Source organism: Equus przewalskii, chromosome 7 (assembly GCF_037783145.1).
Source record: "Equus przewalskii isolate Varuska chromosome 7, EquPr2, whole genome shotgun sequence".
NCBI lineage: Eukaryota > Metazoa > Chordata > Mammalia > Perissodactyla > Equidae > Equus > Equus przewalskii.
In genome coordinates this window covers 66,792,093-66,810,831 of record NC_091837.1, presented here as the reverse complement: position 1 = coordinate 66,810,831, position 18,739 = coordinate 66,792,093, and the positions used below count along the sequence as shown (strand labels likewise).

The following is an 18,739-nucleotide window of genomic DNA, read 5'->3' as shown; positions in this document are numbered from 1 at the left end:
CTTTTTCAATTCTTGCAGGATTCAGGGGTCCAGTCTGCCTTCCTCTTCTTTTCATATCTGCTGCTACCATTCAAACTATGAGTAGAAAGGGAAACCCCTCTGTCTTCAGTAGAGTCTAGCACATCCGAGCTGGGGGACTCCCAGACCACACTCCTCCTCCTGGACAAGGCAGTAGGGAAGGGTAAGAAGTGGAGGAGACTCACATTCTCCTTGGAGACCATAATGTCCCAACACCCTATTTTACAAATAGGGAAGCTGAGGCCCTGGGAATTCCAAGTCCTTTTTGTTCTCAAAGCAGATGTGCATAGGCTCTTTTTCATTGGTGGCGTTTACTCTGGCCAACTACATGGAAGGAGATGGACGTGAACAAGTGTCAATAAAACTGGCAAACATTTCCGAAGTTATAAGGATCAAGAAAAGAAGTCTAGATTTATATTAAAGTGTTCCTTAGACTAGACCAGCAACTATTTTGTCTCCCTTCTATTTTGTTCCTAAAAACCTTAGGTTGGCCTGGCAGCCCAGTAGGTCCCTTTCAGAATTTCTTTTTTATGTCTGGTCTCCAAGGCTGGAACCCAGCTTCATGTAGGGGACAAGCTCTTCCCTATTTAGCATTCAAAGATTTCCACCCAGGTCTCCATGGACAGCTCTGCATGGGTTTTTTGGACACCTTTCCTCATCCTTTACTGTCCCAAGGTCATTGTCTGCCATGTGTGTATTCAGTAAACATCCAGTTGTTAAGGCTGATTCTACCCATACCTCAGTCTCAGCACCTTTGCCTGTGGTTCCAAGTCAGAGTCTATTCCATCTTCCTTGGTGGCCACTTGACATTTGGAGTGGGTGGCAGCATCTTAAGATCCTGACTGTCTTACCTCTATTGTCATTTCATGAGCTGCTCTTACCGCTGTGCTTCCTACCAAGAAAGAAGTGCAGAAACTAACATTTAAGGAACACCATAGCAAGTGCTTTCACACACACTCAAGCTTCATCTATCAGGTTTGAGGGGTGCACCTGGCCCAAAGTATTTTTCAGAGCACAAATAATATGTATGTTACACCCACCCATTGGATGGCCAAACTCTTTTTGGCTGACATTGCCAACCCTGTCCACCTATCTAGAGGAATCCAATTTTTCAGAAGCCAAATGCCTTAGACAACCAGAGTCTATGCACACATGATTTCCACTAAGAGGAGAGGAAGGTCATTTCCTCACATTTTCAAGTGCCCTCTGTTGCCCTAGTTATTTCAGGGAGAGTTTTGTTAATTTTGCAAGGCTTCTGAAACTTCCCCTCCTAACAAGTTACAAAGACCAAATTCTCACAGCTAGAAGAACGTCCTCTGAATTCTCTTAAGCAAGAGTGGACCCTGTGCTCAATCCACCACCTCACCCAAGCTCCCTAAATTGCATGTGCTCTCTGCAGCAGGAAAATATCTTCCAAGCTTTCTTTGAAAAGTCCAAAGTTTTTAAATAAGTTTGTAATTACTCATGTCACAATAAACTCTGGGTTGTACCACTTCCGTATTTAGATACTTTAAAAAAAATCAGACTTTGGGAGAAAATGTGTCAATGCCAACTTCTCATTTTCACTGGTCAAACTCTACATGCTTTGGTCTTTCACTTCTTGGAAATTAAGTCATTTCCACTTATTAAGGAAAGCCATGCTGATAAACTGGGGTAGGGGAAGTGCAGGTGGAATGACTGCTCAGAAGTTGATGGTGCACTCACTTACACAACTAATGTTTTCCGAGGGTGGTCAGCAATACAGACATGGTCATCCTTCCCTCACTGAGCCTGGCCAGAGGGACTGACCTGACTTAGTAATCATGATAAAGTGTGATGAGCCTTAAATGGTAGGGGAAGTGAAGGTTCCACCTGCATATACAGTGGGGACACCTAACCTAATCTATGGGGCTGGGGAGGACTCCTGGAGGAAGTGACGTTGAAGCTAAAACGGCAGAGTGAAAGGCAGTATAGGTGAGATAAGGCTCTCATCCCTGGGGGCTGGCGTGGTAGGGAGGGGTCTTAGGAGCCATTCTCAGGAGTCTTGACGTTGTAGGGTACTGAGGTTCCTTCCTCAGCCCAGAATGTCCCAAGCGTGACAAAGACAGCACATGGTCAGTCACGCTCTCCTCTGGTCCACTTTCTGTTTTACCATCTCAAGTAAGATTGAGATGATCATAGCTTGGTCTGCCCGTGTAGAGAGCAATCTCCAAAGAAAGGAACCTCCTTGGTAACATAGTGATACGTCCAGTTTTCAGAATACAGTCTGAGTGTGGGTAGACAGACCACTAAGCAGCTATTTCAATAATTTTCTGCAGGGTCATTTATAAATTTCTTCTTCCTTTGCCCATCCCCGCTTTTTTCTCCCCATCTTATAGCAGAGGTGATTGTGTTTTTACACTTTGTGTTATCAAACAATATCAAATTTCCATTGGCTATGGTCTGAGCAGAAAGTCTCAAGTCCTAAAAGAAACACTTCTTCAAGGGGACCTGAATGAGAACCCTTGACTTACTGGGGTCACCACGAGGAGGTCACCCTATCAGTGAACCTGGGCATGAGAAGACTTAAAGCAAGGTGGTGTGGCAGACAGGGCTGGACTTGGTGTCAGCAGCATGAGCAAAGGATATCACCTCTCGGCACCCAGGGTCATACTTGTCAGGTTAGAGGGTTGGACTACTGCTCTCTAAGATCCTGCTGACATACAGATGCCAGGAATCCTTGAAGGCAGAGAGAGGACTGGTATGAAGTGAAAAGCTTTGGCTTATAGAACTTTATGACCACCTGAGAGGTGTTGAAGCAGGTTAACATCTGTAGGACTTGGTGATAGGAGGCGTGACTTGGGCCATAAATATAAAAGAGTAGCAGCTTCCAAACTAGAAGAATGGCAGTGTGTCTCTTCAGACTAGAAAGGACCACAGAATAGACACATTGCTAACCAGTCTGCTCTGTGGAGCCTGGGAAAATCAGCAACTCTTAACTAAATAAGTAAACCCAGTTTCTCCTCCTAGCAGAGGGACACATGCACCACACCGCACCTGTCTATGATGACAAGGATCTGCCCATGAGTCTTTCCACGTGGGGCTCATGTTGCAGCCCTGTCTGTTCTCTTTGACTATGGTGTCTTCACCATTAGCAGGTGTATGACCACCTCCTGGTCCCTCACTTTCAGCTGGGCTGGAAGATGACTGCTTGGTTCTCTGAGGGCCCCTTGGGGCTCCCCCAAAGGAATTTCATGTATTCCCACAACGCTCATATATATATATTTGCTGAGGAAGATTATCCCTGAGCTAACATCTGTGCTAATCTTCCTCCACTTTATATGTGGGTTGCCATCAAAGCATGGCTGACAAGCGGTGTAGGTCCGTACCCGGGATCTGAACCCATGAACCTGGGCCACCAAAGTGGAGTGTGCTGAACTTAACCACTATGCCACAGGGCCAGTGCCAGCATGCTCATATTTGAAGTGAGACCATCCCAAATATTCCGTCCAGATATCTTGAAAATCTATCCAACCATGTTTGTGTGTTATGTTAACAGACAGAAACGTAATTTTCCAGAAGAAAAAGAAACCACATTTTAATTTAATTTTCAATATTATTATTTCGCATTTTATCATTTTATGCAAGAGCAATGTCATAGTTCATTTTGAAGTATTGCATCTCTTGGTCTTTTATGTATTGATTTGGTTTTATAAAGCTATCATAAGGATAATGGTAGTTTAGGGTAATGACTAGGAACGAGGGCACAGGAGTCAGGCTGTGCCTGAATCCCAAGTCTCCTGCATGCTGAGACTGTCACCTTGGGTAAATTAATCTATCTCAGTTTACTGTCCAGAAAATGGGGATATGAGTACTCACAGTTGTTGTGATACATGAAAACTGCTTAGCACATAATGCCTGATAAATGGGAGCTACTATTATTATATCTGAGATGAACATTTTTATTACTAGTTCCATTATTTTTACTAATGAAAGTATTAATGTCACAGCCACAACAAAGAAATTGCTCCCACGTGAACTTGACAGAGTAGCTTCCCTTTCCTGGCTTAGACAGAGAAGAGTAGAACAACTTCTTTTAGCTGTTCTCAAACCATTCTTCCCTTCATACTGCCTTGGCTCCTTGCTGGTTACGGGTGTGTCATTGATGGACGCCACAGTAGTGAATGTTTGTGAGTCCCTAATTTAATTGCTGACATAAGCTTACAGAATAAAGACCTCTCTTAAAATATAAATGGCACCTTAACAAAAGTTTTAAATTCCCTTTTTGAAACCAAAGTTCCCTTTTTTTTTTCCTCCCCAAGTCCCCCTAGTACACAGTAGTATATTTTAGCTATGGGTCCTTCTAGTTGTGGCATGTGGGACGCCATCTCAGTGTGGCCTGACGAGCAGTGCCGTGTTCACGCCCAGGATCTGAACCAATGAAACCCTGGGCCACCAAAGTGGAGTGTGCAAACTTAACCACTCAGCCATGGGGCCGGCCCCTAAACCAAAGTTCCTCGATTCCAGATTTATTGACAAGACTGCTCTAAAGTGATCAATGATTCTCAATGGTAGCTGCCCAAGTTCAAAGAAGGACCCCACCATTAACCAGCCATAAGACCTTGGACAGATTGTTCAACTTCTCTGTGCTGCAGTTTCCTTGTTTGTGAAATGGGAGCAATAAATACCACATGTACCTGCTGGGTTTTGTGAGGACAAAATGAGATAGGCCTTACTGAACCCTTAGCTCTCAAGCTGATATTCACAATAATTTCTGTTTTTATTATTAATAGTGCTTCTGCTCTCTTCACAGACAGAGCTTATTATGGATGCTGCTCATAAACAAAAGAGCTTACAATTCAAGAAAACCATGGATGTGAGTCACGCTCTATTGCCTTTCTTTGTAAAGCTGACATTTTCTGAAATCCTGTGCTGTGTATGAGTATATTCCTGAAAATAACATTTCAATAATGTCATTATTTATTAGTGTTTTAGAGAAAACAACCTTCGGTGGTTTGACTCTTCTTCTTTTTAAGGTGTTGGAAACATTGAGGATGAAACCAGATACAGGAAACACAGTGATGTTATCTTTCTGGTAACCTGGGAGCGTACAGCAAGTCAATTTAAATATTTCAGGCCAAGACACAAAAGCATATACTGTTTATCTTGTTGGATTTGAGGTTTTTCCCTGTGACTATTTAGAATCTTGATTTCTTACCTATTTTATTGAGTGACCTCTTCCTGTTTTAAGATATCTGCAAACTGTAAAAACCTTCTTTCCTTTAAGTAATTTATAAAAAAGTGCTTAACAAGACAGAGCTAAGACAAGTTGCTGGGGACCTCACTGTAGCTTTTTATGAATCTTTTAACTTGGGATACAATGAACTCTGCTATTGGAATATCTATGACTCCATCTTTGTACAGAAGTATCATCATGACTATGACTATGACATGATATCTGGTAACCCTGTCAAAAAAGAAAGTGCCACCAATGTTGATGGCATATGCAGTCTGTTCTGCATTCTTTCTTTCTTTGATGCAGATCACCTCAAAAGCAGTTGATAAATAGGGAATGATGTCAGGGTAATGCAGAAATAGTGTTGGTTGATATATGATTGTTCCCAGACCTTTTATATCTGGGGCAACCTTTCTCACAATTAAAGAGAAAGCCTTACTGAAATATAATTTTCTTAACTATTTCCTCTACCTAAATTTAGAGCCATGTCAGTCTTATAATTTTCGCTTCAACTGTCAAAAATAATTTGGAAAACTCAAGAGGAGAAAGAAAGATTATTGTATTTACCCATTCTTTTCTCCTTCTGGTGTTCCAAGGTTTCTTCTTTTAGTTTCTTTTTGTTGCAAGAACTTCCTTTAGCCATTCTTCAGGATAGGTCCACTAGTGACAAATATCTTAGTTTTTCCATCATCTGAGAATGTCCTGATTTCCACTTCATTCTTAAAGGATACTTTCACTGGATATAGGATTGTGTGTTGACAGTTTTTTTCTTTCAGTACTTGAAATGTGTTGTGCCACTTCCTCGTGGCCTCCATAGTTTCTGATAAGAAATCTGCTGTAATTCAAGTTAATTTTCCCTTATGGGTACGGTGTCATTTCTGTTTTAGGATATTTTCTTTGTTTTATGTTTTCGGAAAGTCACCCATGTGTCATGCCACAGATTTCTTTGGGTTTATCTTGTTTAGGGTTTGATCAACTTCTTGAATCTGTAGGTTTATATCTCTTGCCAAATTTGGAAAGTTTTCAGCCATTATTTCTTTAAGTACTTTTTCAGCTCACTCTCCTCTCCTAGGATTCCAAGGACATGAATGTTAGATACTTTGTTATTGTGCCAAAGGTCCATGAGGCTCTGTTCATTTTTTTCAGCCTATTTTCTCTCTGTTGTTCAGATAAGGTAATTTCCCTTGTTCTATCATCCAGTTTGCCAATTCTTTCTTCTTTCTCTTCCATTCTTTTCTTAAGCCTATCCATTGAGTTTTTTAAATTTCAGTTAGTTTATTTTTCAGTTCTAAAATTTCCGTTTGGTTTCTTCTGTATACTTTCTATTTTTTTGCTGAGCTTTTCTATTTCTTTGCCGAGCTTTTCTATTTCTTTGCCAAGACTATCTATTTTTTTCATTTGTTTCAAGTGTGTTTGTAATTGCCTGTTGAATATTATTTTATGATGGCTGGTTTAAAATCATTGTCAGATAATTCTAACATCTCTGCCATCTTGATGTTGGTATCTGTTGATGGTTCTTATTCATTCAGTTTGAGATCTTCCTGGTTCTTGGAATGATAAGTGATATTCAATTGATTTTGGACATTTGAGGTATAATGTTACAAGACTGGATCTTATTTAAATCTTATGTTTTAGCTGGCTTCCTTTGACACCACTCTAGCAGAATGAGGTGAGGTACCACTTCATTACTGCAATATGAAGATAAAAGTCCAGGTTCCCCTCCTTGATCTCCACTGACCCCACAGGGTGGGTGTAGCCTTGTTACTGGTGGGAGGTGGTCACAGTTCTGACTCTCCACTAGACCTCCTCTGACATTACCCCAGCAGGGAGGAGGTGCACATCTTTACTGCCAGGTGGGATGGTAGAATTCCAGGTTCCCCACGTGGTTTCCACTGGCACCGTGTGTGGGTCTTTGTTACCTCTGGTGGGAATGAAAATTCCAATTCCCTATTTGTCCTTCTCTGACACCACATTGGCAGAGAGCTGGATGCTTCATTGCCACCTGGTGAGGGTGGAAATCTAGACTCTCCACTTGGCATTTGCTCAATGTGTGGGGGGTGGGGCCACAGTATTTTATGTGGTGTTTGGCTGCAGTAGAATGGTTATTTCCTAAGGGTTCCTGTCCTGCTAGGCTGCCTTTTTTCTGGTCTGTTGTTTAGAGAGAGCAGGTTTTTGTTGGGACTTTGTGTGTGTGTGTGTGTGTGTGTGTGTGTGTCAGTGCCCACTGTTGTTTCCTGGTTGCCTGCTTCTTTGGCAGCCAGTCTGTAATGTATGAGGCAAAAAGAAAACTCAGGGAATTCACTTCTAGGTCAGTTTTCTGAGACCAAAGTCACTAGCTAATCTGCCTTCTTCTTTCCACCTTTCAGAGTCTTATATTTGTTTTATATAAAATATCCAGGGGTTTTAGTTGTACTTGTGTGGAGGAAGAGGGAAAAGTATATCTGTTCCATCATCCCAGAAGCCCATCTAATGTTTTAAAGTAGTATTTTGTGATATGCCTTTAGAACCATAAATGTGATCATTCCACATTAATTAAGATTCCTTCAGAAAATCATCCAAAATAAAAAAAAAACAAAGGCATGAACTTGTTCATTGCTTATAGTAATGAAAAGTGTAAATGATTTAGTGACCAAAAAATGGAGAAAGAGCAAATAAATTATGTAGCCTTTTAAAATACAATTATGAAGACTACGTAGCAACAGAGAGAAGAATGCTTAACACATCATTAAAAAATAAAGATAAAGAAAGATTAATAACTGACAACATTAAAATTGAAAACTTCTTGATAAAAAAATTCTTATACACAGTTTCAAGAAAGATGGCAAATAAGGAAAAATATTTGTAACTAATATAACTTATAACCAGTCAGTGTTCCTAATACAGACCCAGTTCTTAAAAACCAATTAAAGAATGCTCCACTAGAAAAGCTGGTAAAAGATATGAAGTAGAAAAGATATACCACCTCAGTAGTAATGAAATAAATATGAATAAAACAACAATATGCTAACATTTTCACCTCTAGTATTGTAAAAGGTTAAAAATACTGTTTAAGCTCGGTGTTGGTCATTGTGAGGACAAGTACTCCCATACAGTAGTGGGGGAGTATAAATTGGTGCAGCCATTTTGGAAGGAAGTTGAATGTATGTATACTCTTCTACCAAACAATTATATTTCTAGGAATTTGACCTGTATATTAAATTCACACTACCCAAAATAAAATCAGAGTATTTTTATGTTATAAAAAACGGAAATAAGATCAATGTGCACCAACAGAGACTTGGTTAAGAAAATTATAGCAAATATATACATATATATATGTGTGTGTATTTACAACCATTAAAAGCGTTCACCTACAGGGATCATGCATGATACAGAGAAATGTCTATAAGATGTTGTATAAGAATTGTTGCATAAATATCCTACGTGCAATTACAAAAAGATATGAACTTTTGTTTCTGTGTATATAGCCTAGAGGGGGAACTGAAAGGTTGTTAACTAAAGGTTAACCCGAACTGAATTGCAGGGGATGCTGAGAAATGTAGGGAAGCATGAAATATTTCATCAGCACAAACCATCTCTACAAAGGAGTCTTCATTCTTAGTCAAGCATTTTTGGAGGGGTCACCATTTTTATTTATTAGCTGTCTGATTCACAGCTTTGCTCTGTTTGAACAAGTCCTTGCTTCAATAGTTGAAACAGAAAATTATCTGATTCACTAACTATAGTTTGTGAAGTTTCCATACTGCTGGTAGTAATGGTAGCACAGGATGGATCATGACCTACTTTTATATTAGCTAAAACAGAACCCTTTAAATCAAAAAGGAACATGACTGTCCTTAAGTGACAGAAATGATGGGATTAATGGCCTCCCCACTGTCCACGTGCTATGGTGAGGCACATTAGAATATTGAAGCATAATTATAATTACCATGACCAAGTGATTGCATCTAAACTCTGAGGGTTATGAATGTTACATAAATGTTGGATTACACATCTTATAGTTACGTAAGTATTTTGATTTCGCCTATTTCAAATTCTTTTGCTTCAGTCAATTTTTAAAGCTCGTGTACTTTGTGTTTGCCAAATAGGAGTGATTACTTCCTTGATCAAGTTGCCACTACATACAGAATTTGGAAAAGGACTAGAGACCTTCCAAAGATAGCTAAGAAAGAGCATCTGCCCTCTGAGAACCCATGGTCTAGTGGTGATCACAGCCCTAATCAGGGTGCCCTGTTCTTTGCTGGGCTTGGTGGGCTAGGGCAGCTGCTTCACAGTTACCTTCTGTTCACCCGTTTCGGTCTTCTTTACAATAAAGGCAAAGAAGAACTATGAGCAGAAATGCCGGGACAAAGATGAAGCAGAGCAGGCTGTCCATCGGAGTGCCAACTTGGTAAACCCGAAGCAACAAGAAAAGGTACGTAGGAGAGCTGACAGTTTGAAAAATCTGAGCCTTACATATATCAAGCTAAAACCAACTAATAATCTTAATAAAAAATGGCTTACACTTTAAGTCCTGGCAAGAATCTTCCTTTGGGCCATTAGGGTCCTCTGAACCAGAAAAACCCTTTTGGGTCACATTTTGGTGGTTGGGAAAGAGCTAGAGAAGCATGCCTAGGTGGGAGGGAAGAGGATGAGAAGAAGTTGGAAGGGGTTCTGATTTTTTCATCTTTCTTTAAAATTCAACTCAAGTATTCTTTGTAGCCAGGCTGCCCCTTGCTTGGGTGTATTATAAATTTAATTTTATAAAATCTGGATATAAGATTGTCAGCAACCAGAGGGAAGAGGTACATCTTTAGGAAGACATAGGGCAAGATGCTTGATGGGTATTTTCCAGTGATGATAAGATTAGAGGGCAAGTTGAATGATTTGCTCATGAGAGAAACATAGGTAAGACATGGACTAGAAGTTGTCTCTTCACAGTCACAGCTTTTAGATCGGTTTTGCCTATGGAAGTCTGGCCCAGCATTTCCGATCTCTTGTTCTTTTCTGTCCTCACAGCTTTTTGTGAAACTGGCAACTTCAAAGACTGCAGTCGAAGACTCAGGTGAGGGGGCCGCTCCCACGGATGGGGGAAGATTGTGGGGAGGTTTACATCATCCTAAATCTGTCTGAGAAAGGTAGTTTTATATACCTTACAATAAAGAATATATGGATCTACACGAGGATTAAGAAGATATCAGAAGGGAAGAAAGGAGAAACTGAAGGAAGTAAAGGAAGGGAGAAGAGGGAGGGAGGGAATAATCAGAACCTGGGAAAGTGAGAAGAAGCAAAGGAGGCACCAGCTTCTAGCTACTGCCTGCTTAGGTCTTGCTGCCTTATATATCATTGAATGGGGGTGGTGAGGGTTATGTGGGAGCTGGTTTGTAATCAGGTGCTCACTGATTTCTCGGGAACATCTAGCTAAAGCCCATTTCAGCTCTGATAACTCTTTGCTGCGAAAGAAATCGCCAAGTTTCGAGGCCTTGTCATCATTGAAATCTAAGATCCAACCCAGGCGTTTGCAAAGTCTTCTCATTCCCAGCGTACCCTGCAGGAGACAACTCTTTCATGACCGTGGTCACTTAAGAATTCTCTAAACCCCAAACTTAAGTAACCGGGTGCCCCTTAAGGGCTCAAGTTATTTCTCTTTTCTGCATCCTTCATTGGATAATTTTCCTGAAAATGAAAAGGGGTGGAAGCAATTGAAACTGAATCAGAAGAAGAAAATGCAGGCTGAGGTTCCCTATCAGATTTCGCTTCTCCTTCCTTGAAGCATTTCTTGCTAATTGCCTGGTTCAATGCGTAAAAAGAAAGTGATACCCACCTTGGCTTATTACCCAAAGATGTTGTAAGGGTGAGAGATGTAAGTGTGGCCTTTCAACGTTCAGAGCTCACTGGGGCCTTGTGAGCTCAACGCAGCTCGAACCCGAGTTTCATTTACCATCTGGGATACATATGAGCCTGAGTGGTGGGTCTGCGAGCTGCCCTCCTTTCCGGTTTCTGAACCCAGGCCCCTCCCCTCCATTGCAGACAAGGCGTACATGCTGCACGTCAATACGCTGGATAAGATCAGAGAAGAGTGGCAGAGCGAGCACATCAAGGCCTGCCAGGTATGCGGAACCGGAACCGGAAGCTGCTCAGGAGGGGGTGCATCTTCCTCCTACAACTTGGAGGGTCTACTTTTGTAGAAACGCTCCACCACGTTATTACAGCGCCCCGATTCTCACAGAGTTGCTTGAGGGCAAATTAGAAATCAGGAACTTAAGTGGAGGATGGAGGGAGTGTTTTACTCCAAACCTCATTTTCCTGCCTCCTCCCCATGTTGATCATGCGGTCCAACTCTTTACTTTCTCTGTTTGGTGAGCACAGATATAAAACAGTTGAATGGTTAAGTAATTACTTTTTGAGACCCTCACCTGTACTTGCCATGCGATAAGGAAGATGCAGATGGCAGGTGAGCAGGCTTTAGAATCTTTTACTCTCTTCACATCTTTGATTTCACCATTGACCCCCTTCATTTTCTGCACATGACCTCACTTAGAATTATCCAGAGAAAATGAAGATGTACGTGGAAACTTCCTCAAGATTCTGTCACCCTGTCTACACATTTTCTCACCGGTGGTTCTCAAAATGAAGTAGCATCAGCATCCCCTGGGAACTTGTTAGAGATGCAAATTCTCAGATGAACTCCAGACCCACTGAATCAGAAACTCTGGGAGCGGGCTCAGTAACCTCTGTATTAATAAGCCCTCAGGTGATTCCGATGTGCATTCAAGCATGACAACCACTGATCTACACACCCCATTCTGCTCCTTTTCTCCGGTGATGGTGGAAAAGGGGCTGCTCCCGTCCTACCAAGATCTCCCACCATCTGGGCTCAGGATCCCGTCCAGCTGGCCTTCCCCCACCACCTGTGCACAGCTCTTTTATTGTGAACTTCTATTATTATTTACACAGACTCAGCTCATTAGTGCCTTTAAAACCTAGCAGCTGTTGCTTCCCGTCTGCTACCCTCTCCCTCTTCATAGCCGGGCTTCTTGCAGGAGTTGTCTGCACATCCTCATTGCTCCTGCCTGGCCCAGCCTGCTGAGTCTGGGCTTTGCTGCTCTGCAGCTGCTCCTTGGAGGAACCAGTGATGCCCTTGGTGTGAGGTCCCGTGGGTCTTTGCAGCTTCTAATCTTATTTGACCTGTCTTTACCATGTGATACTGTGGGTCACTCTCTCCCTCCTAAAACACTCTTTCCTGCTTTACTTCCTTGACTCCACACTCACATGGAAAAGCCTGGAATAAGGTCATTTTTAGAAGGTTTAAAAACATGCAAAGCAATTTCACATGCATTTGCATACATGTTATAAAAACCTGCATGGGAATGATAAAATTTAAGATGACGGTTATCTCTGGGGCAGGAGGAAGGTGATAGAGATTGGGAAAAGCACACAGGGGCTTTAGCAGAATCTGAAACAAATATGGCTAAAGTTTTTGACAAAGCTAGGTGGTTGGTACATGGGTATTTATTATATCACTCTCTATGATTCTGTCTATGTGAAATATTCTATAATAAAAATACTGTGATATTTTAGTATTTATATATAAACACTTAGAAATCAGAAACTTGAGGATAGAAGGGATGTTTTTCTCCATTTTAGTATTTATTTTTATTTATAAGCACTATTATATATAAAATAAATAAATTTATATACTCTATTATATATAAATACTAAAATATTACAGGTGAAATAATGTATTTGTTTCAAAATACTCCAGGGTTGGGATGCATTGGTAGGGATATGGGTAAAACAGAGTTGGTTGTGAGTTGATATATGTTTAAGCTGGTGATGGGTATGTGGGGATTCATTATATTTTTCACTCTACTCTTGTATATGTTTGAAGTTTTACATTATAAAAAGATTTAAAATCTAATAGTGTATTCAATATTTAAAAAAATACATTAATATGTAACATCCACTCTTGAGTAGAATGCATCCACTTTATAGAATAGCTTGATTTTCCAAAAGTTTCTATTTTTTATATCCAAAAATCTATTGTTCAGGCAGTGACTTTTTTTTTTTTTTAAAGATTTTATTTTTTCCTTTTTCTCCCCAAAGCCCCCCGGTTCATAGTTGTGTATTCTTCGTTGTGGGTTCTTCTAGTTGTGGCATGTGGGACGCTGCCTCAGTGTGGTCCGATGAGCAGTGCCATGTCCGCGCCCAGGATTCGAACCAACGAAACACTGGGCCGCCTGCAGCGGAGCGTGCGAACTTAACCACTCGGCCACGGGGCCAGCCCCCAGGCAGTGACTTTTTAAAGAACTTTTTTATTAAGGAAAGTTTCAAACATACACAAAGAGAAGACAAGTGCAAGGACCCCTATGTGCTCATCAACTAGCTTCAATAATTGTGACCATCTTGCCAATTGAATTTGTTCATTCCTGGGGGCAGGGAGCACAAGAAGGGGGGCAAAGTTTTGAATCTGAGGTTCTGGCAGGCCGCCCAGGTGGAGATGCCCCTAAGGCAGTTGGAAATGTGAGCTAGGATTCAGGTTAGAAACTCGGTGTCTGGGTTCCTCATTACCTCTTACCTTCAGAACTATAGCCAATCCTGTTTGCATTAACACAATGTTAGACTCCATTTGCATTCTTTGCCTGTGGTAAGAGTTTATGAGCTTTCTTGGTGGTGGGGGGAATACCCTAAATGGGACAATAAGCTTACGGATAATTGAGGATTGACACTGTTTCTTAAGTGAGAGCCAGTCTAGACAAATGCCCCCTTTCTCTCCATATGTATGTACATATTGTTGTGTTTCTGTAGGTGTTTGAGGCTCAAGAATGTGAACGAATAAACTTCTTTCGGAATGCATTGTGGTTACACATGAATCAGCTGTCACAACAATGTGTCACAAGTGACAACGTAAGTCAGAGGCTTCCACAGAGGATTGTGGCTGTGCATATTGGATTTATTAGAGTGGAAGCAATGGTAGACATTAGTTCATCCCCCTCATCTGAGGCCCAGAGAGGTACAGTGACTTGCCCAAAGCCACACACTGAGTTAATAGGACCCAGATAAATATCTAACCTGCCTGACTCCTGTTCCACTTTACTTCCATGACTTTCTCTTTAAGAAATTCAGAGTTAGGGCAGGAGAGTAGAGAAAGGAGACCCAAATTCAGTTTAATTTATGGAAGATAGAGATGTCGTAGCATGGATGTGAGTCCCAGAGGGTCACTCCAGGACAGCACCAAGTACAAGCAGACTGACCCATGGCCAGGCTAGTCGTCGCTCCAGGGCTCAGGATGTACTTGACCCGTGTTCCCAGGGTCAGTATCCAGGTTTAACTTGTGCACAGCAGTCCTCATGGGGTGCCCAGATCTTAGAGGGACCAGAATCAAGCTATCACAACCTTCTTTGCTAAGAAATAGCCACCCTCACTTCTATGGGACATTCTCTTTAGAAGAACAGTTAAACACCCAGAAAACCTGTAGGATTGACTGGAAGAATTTTTCTCAAGTTAAGTAATTATCTTTGCATTTCTATGTGGCATTGGTCCTGTGCCATAGGACTTGGTATCTATTGTCTTTGTCCTGTCAGTATTTTAAAAAAATCTTTCCGCCAAGGTTGTTGTGCTGCCACAAGGATACATTTCTTGTTATCTTTAAAAAAAATTTTACCAGCAGATATGCATCAGAGAAATGCCTTTATATGAGCCTGGAACTTGGGAATTTCTTCTTTTTCTTTTCAAAACAAAATTTGGAAAAGAGCTATTCATCAAACCTGTTTTAATAAGCCGTGTCACAATTATTATGGACATACCCCTACCTTGATTTATCTTCATCTTGTTAGATGTATGAAGAAGTCCGTAAGAGTTTAGAAATGTGCAGCATTGAGAAGGACATTGAGTACTTTGTGAATCAACGTAAAACTGGACAGACACCACCAGGTGAATGGCGCAGTGGGGTGGAGGGTGGGGTGTTATTTAAGCAATTCTCTTAGTCTTTCTTGTCACATGTTGTTGAGAATGGAAGACATCTGCCTCTTAATGTTTTGTTTCTTGATTCCACTAGCACCCATCATGTATGAGAATTTCTACAGCCCCCAGAAGAATGCAGCCCCACCAGGAAAGGCGACAGGGCCTAACGTAGCAAGGTAATAACCAGTTTCCTTTCACGTGAAGAAAAATACTTTTAATAACTGTTTTTATCATTTGTTTCTGAGACATTAGAATTGGAACATATTTGCCACTGCATTTGCTAGATTTTTGGAAGTAGCACCTTTAGAAAAAATGTTAGATGGATTTTACTGGTCGTAATTCAAGGAGGACTGTATCATGCTTGAGTGTGATTATTATGTGCATGCAGGAATCCTACACCTTTCTTATAGCCCATAGAGAACAGAAGTCAGCAAACTCTGGCCCTTCCATGAATCAAGTCTGACCTGCCTATTTTGGTAGGGCCTGAAAGTAAAGAATGGTTTTACATGTTTAAAGGGCTGAAAAAAATTAAAAGGATACTATTTTGTGACATGTGAAAATTATGTGAAATTCAGATTTCAGTGTTCATCTGTCAAGTTTTATTGGAACATGACCACGCTCATTCATTTACATTCTGTCCATGGCTGCTTTCACGCTAGAGTTCAGTCGAGTTGTGACAGAGTTGCCTGATGTGGCCAGCAAAGCCTAAATCCTTTGCTATCTGGCCCTTTACAGAAAAAGTTTGCTGTCCCTGATATAAGACAAGAGAGAAACTTCTGTTTTACATACAGTCACCTTGAAGTCCAAGCCATTGAATTTTCAGTCCAGTTTTTAAAAAGATAAAGGAGTGTTTCAGGGAGAATTGCATGATTATCATCAATATTTAAGAATGCCAGGTGTGTTCAAAACAGTTAACATGAATTAGCTCATTTAATCCTCTCAGTGAGGTAGGAGCTATTTGTATTTCCCATTTTACATGAGAGGACGCTGGTGCACAAGGAGAGCGGGAAATCTTGCCCACGCGGCTGAGGTTTCCATCTGCCAGGGTTGCAGGGCAGGGCTCTGCGCTCTTGACCACTGTGCACGCCCCTCAGCATAGTGGGATGCCTGCCACTTAGATCCACAGAGGTCAGTGCTGCCGTCCTTTTGCTTCATCTGAATTTTTCTTGACCCTCCAGAGCAGAAACCAGATCTCAATAGAGTGCGATAGGTCTGTAGTGTGAAGTAGAAAATTAGGAAAGTAACGAGAACTGATCTGAAAGACTTTGGTTTTCATTTCTTACAGGAGAGGACCTCTCCCAGTTCCTAAAAGCTTACCAGGTATGCTACCAAGAAAGCCCTTTGGAAGTGCTTATGTCAAGTTTTCTTTAAGGTTGAGTAGCTAGAATTTTGACATAAAGGGAGAGAAGTGAGTAAATGGATTCAAATTCCCACAAGAACAAGCTGATAGGAGAGTCTCACTATAACACTTTTTGTCACGGAGTGGAATTTGGTAATTGGTGGTCTATTTCATAGCTTATCCAAGAGAATTCAGTTACTGAAGCACCGAAAGAAACTTATTATAAGGCAGTCTTATCTAAGAGATTATTTCGACTTGGACCATGAGAACAGCAAAACTTAGAAATAGGTTTCCTTTGGGTTACATAGCAATACAATTTATAGAAGGCACAGATATCTAGAAACATGGAACCCAATGTTATATATTTTGTACACTGCCTGTAATTGGATCTTTCACTAATCACACTGGTCTCTTTTTTTCTCTGAACTCCTGTGATAGCTCTGGGAGAACCGCACACTTTCTTGTTTTTCGTTAGTTGTCTTCCCTGGATAATTGTAAGATCCTGGAGGGTAGACACTTTGTTTTCTACTGTATCACTCATAACACCTAACATAGTGCTGGGTGCATAGTAGGTGGTCAATAAATATCTACTGTTTGAATAAAAGAGAGACATACTTCTCTATGTTCAAGGGAATGAGGGGAGAGACAGCTGATGCTGCATTTAGCAGCATAGCAAAAATGTAGTGGCTGAAAAAAAATGTAGTGGCTGAAACTATATCGTTGAGTAATATAGGGACTTAAGTTATTTTATTTATTGTTGCCTCATAATTACCACTTGATAATGCGGGACTTATTTTTATAGATGAATTTACTGTGGGTGCTGATATCTGGGCATGGATGAAAAAGGTCCAAGAAATCATAATAGTGATTTCTAGAATGTTCTCTGGTTGTAGTCATGACTACCATTTGTAGGTTTTGTTGCGAGGTATATTTTCTTCTTGCAAAAAGGCAGTCACTAGAATCGTTGAGTGGAATGTCTTGATTTGAAAAGGGCTAAGAGCTTACCATGGAAAAATATTAGCTTAATGTTGCTCTGTATTCTGCCCTTTGCAGGTGACCCTGATTATTCTTTGATTGGTGACTACAGCTTGATCTATCAGTAACATCAGTGGTAAGAACCTTTCATTTTCACATAATCAAGTTGCATTTAGACTGTTGATTGTGTTTTTGAACTCTTTGAAGCTTCTTTATAACACTACTGCGAGCAAGGAAGGCCTCGCACCACGGTGGCACACTGGTGGGTGTGATGTTTCTGCAGGATGGCCTCTCTGGATCCCACAACTGAAAGGGGACTAGAGACCACTCCATACCTATTTGAATGACGATATTTTCACTTCATTAATTATTCTGTAACTCTCTATGTGCTCTTGTTAAGCTCTTTCATGGCAATTACACACCTACATTTAAGGCAATGCTCACAAACAAAACACACATGGTCCTCACTATTTAAGTAATTTAGCCTCTATTGTACCCCCCTCTCTCAAAAGGGGAAAAGTCAAGTAAAAAGAAGTTAATAAAAACAAAGCAAATGATATCACACTCACCAAACACACAAGGGCATCATAGGGATCATCCTGCACCAGATTATTACTGCTCTGAACTAGCAAACCACAGGAAGTCTAGAGCAGAACTAAGCTAACTGTGGCTGCAAGGACAACTCTTCATCCTTGGTGTTCAGGGGCTTGCAATGTACCCCAAGTCTGTATCAGTCTTCAGAAATGTGAAAGGATGCCTCCGCAGCCAAAATAGCAATATTAAGCGAAACTCCTCATGAAGTATGATTCTTTAACCCAAACGAGTATATCTCGGGCTATGATGATATATGCATATATGAGCAAAGAAAAAGTCTGAAAGGATATATTTCTAAACAGATAATAGTTTATCTTTTTGTTTATCCATGTGTTCTAATTTGTCTACAATGAAAATTTATTACTTTAATTAAAAACTGTCTTAAAGAGTTGATCCTCTTGCATATTCCTGATCTGAGTGTGTTCCTGAGAGTGACAAGAGGGGAGGATGAGATGCAGGAAGTCATAACGGAAGTGGAACAGACTCTCTCCCACCCTTCCTCGTTTGGTGTTGGTCACATTTACTGTCACTTATGAAAGTAAGTGACAGAAAAGATTTTAACAGGACTCTGTGGTGGTTTTCCTTCAGTGTTTTATACCTCTGAAAAGTACTTGGAAGTGAGCACATCCAAATTGCTTGTCTTCAGTCCTCTAAAAACACCTACTTTGTGTTGTATA

General features: G+C 40.8%; 1 protein-coding gene across 1 annotated transcript in view; it reads left to right on the top strand.

The window, feature by feature from the left end:
* PSTPIP2 (proline-serine-threonine phosphatase interacting protein 2) overlaps positions 1–18,739 on the top strand; it is a 75,996-nt gene that overhangs the window by 54,541 nt on the left and 2,716 nt on the right. The window contains exons 6-14 of the mRNA XM_008540277.2: positions 4,790–4,852; positions 9,528–9,626; positions 10,211–10,256; positions 11,222–11,301; positions 14,000–14,098; positions 15,028–15,124; positions 15,249–15,330; positions 16,440–16,474; positions 17,547–17,604. Of these exons, the coding sequence (XP_008538499.2) occupies positions 4,790–4,852; positions 9,528–9,626; positions 10,211–10,256; positions 11,222–11,301; positions 14,000–14,098; positions 15,028–15,124; positions 15,249–15,330; positions 16,440–16,474; positions 17,547–17,596 (651 nt within the window). The 3' untranslated portion in view covers positions 17,597–17,604. The remainder of the gene's footprint in view (positions 1–4,789; positions 4,853–9,527; positions 9,627–10,210; positions 10,257–11,221; positions 11,302–13,999; positions 14,099–15,027; positions 15,125–15,248; positions 15,331–16,439; positions 16,475–17,546; positions 17,605–18,739) is intronic.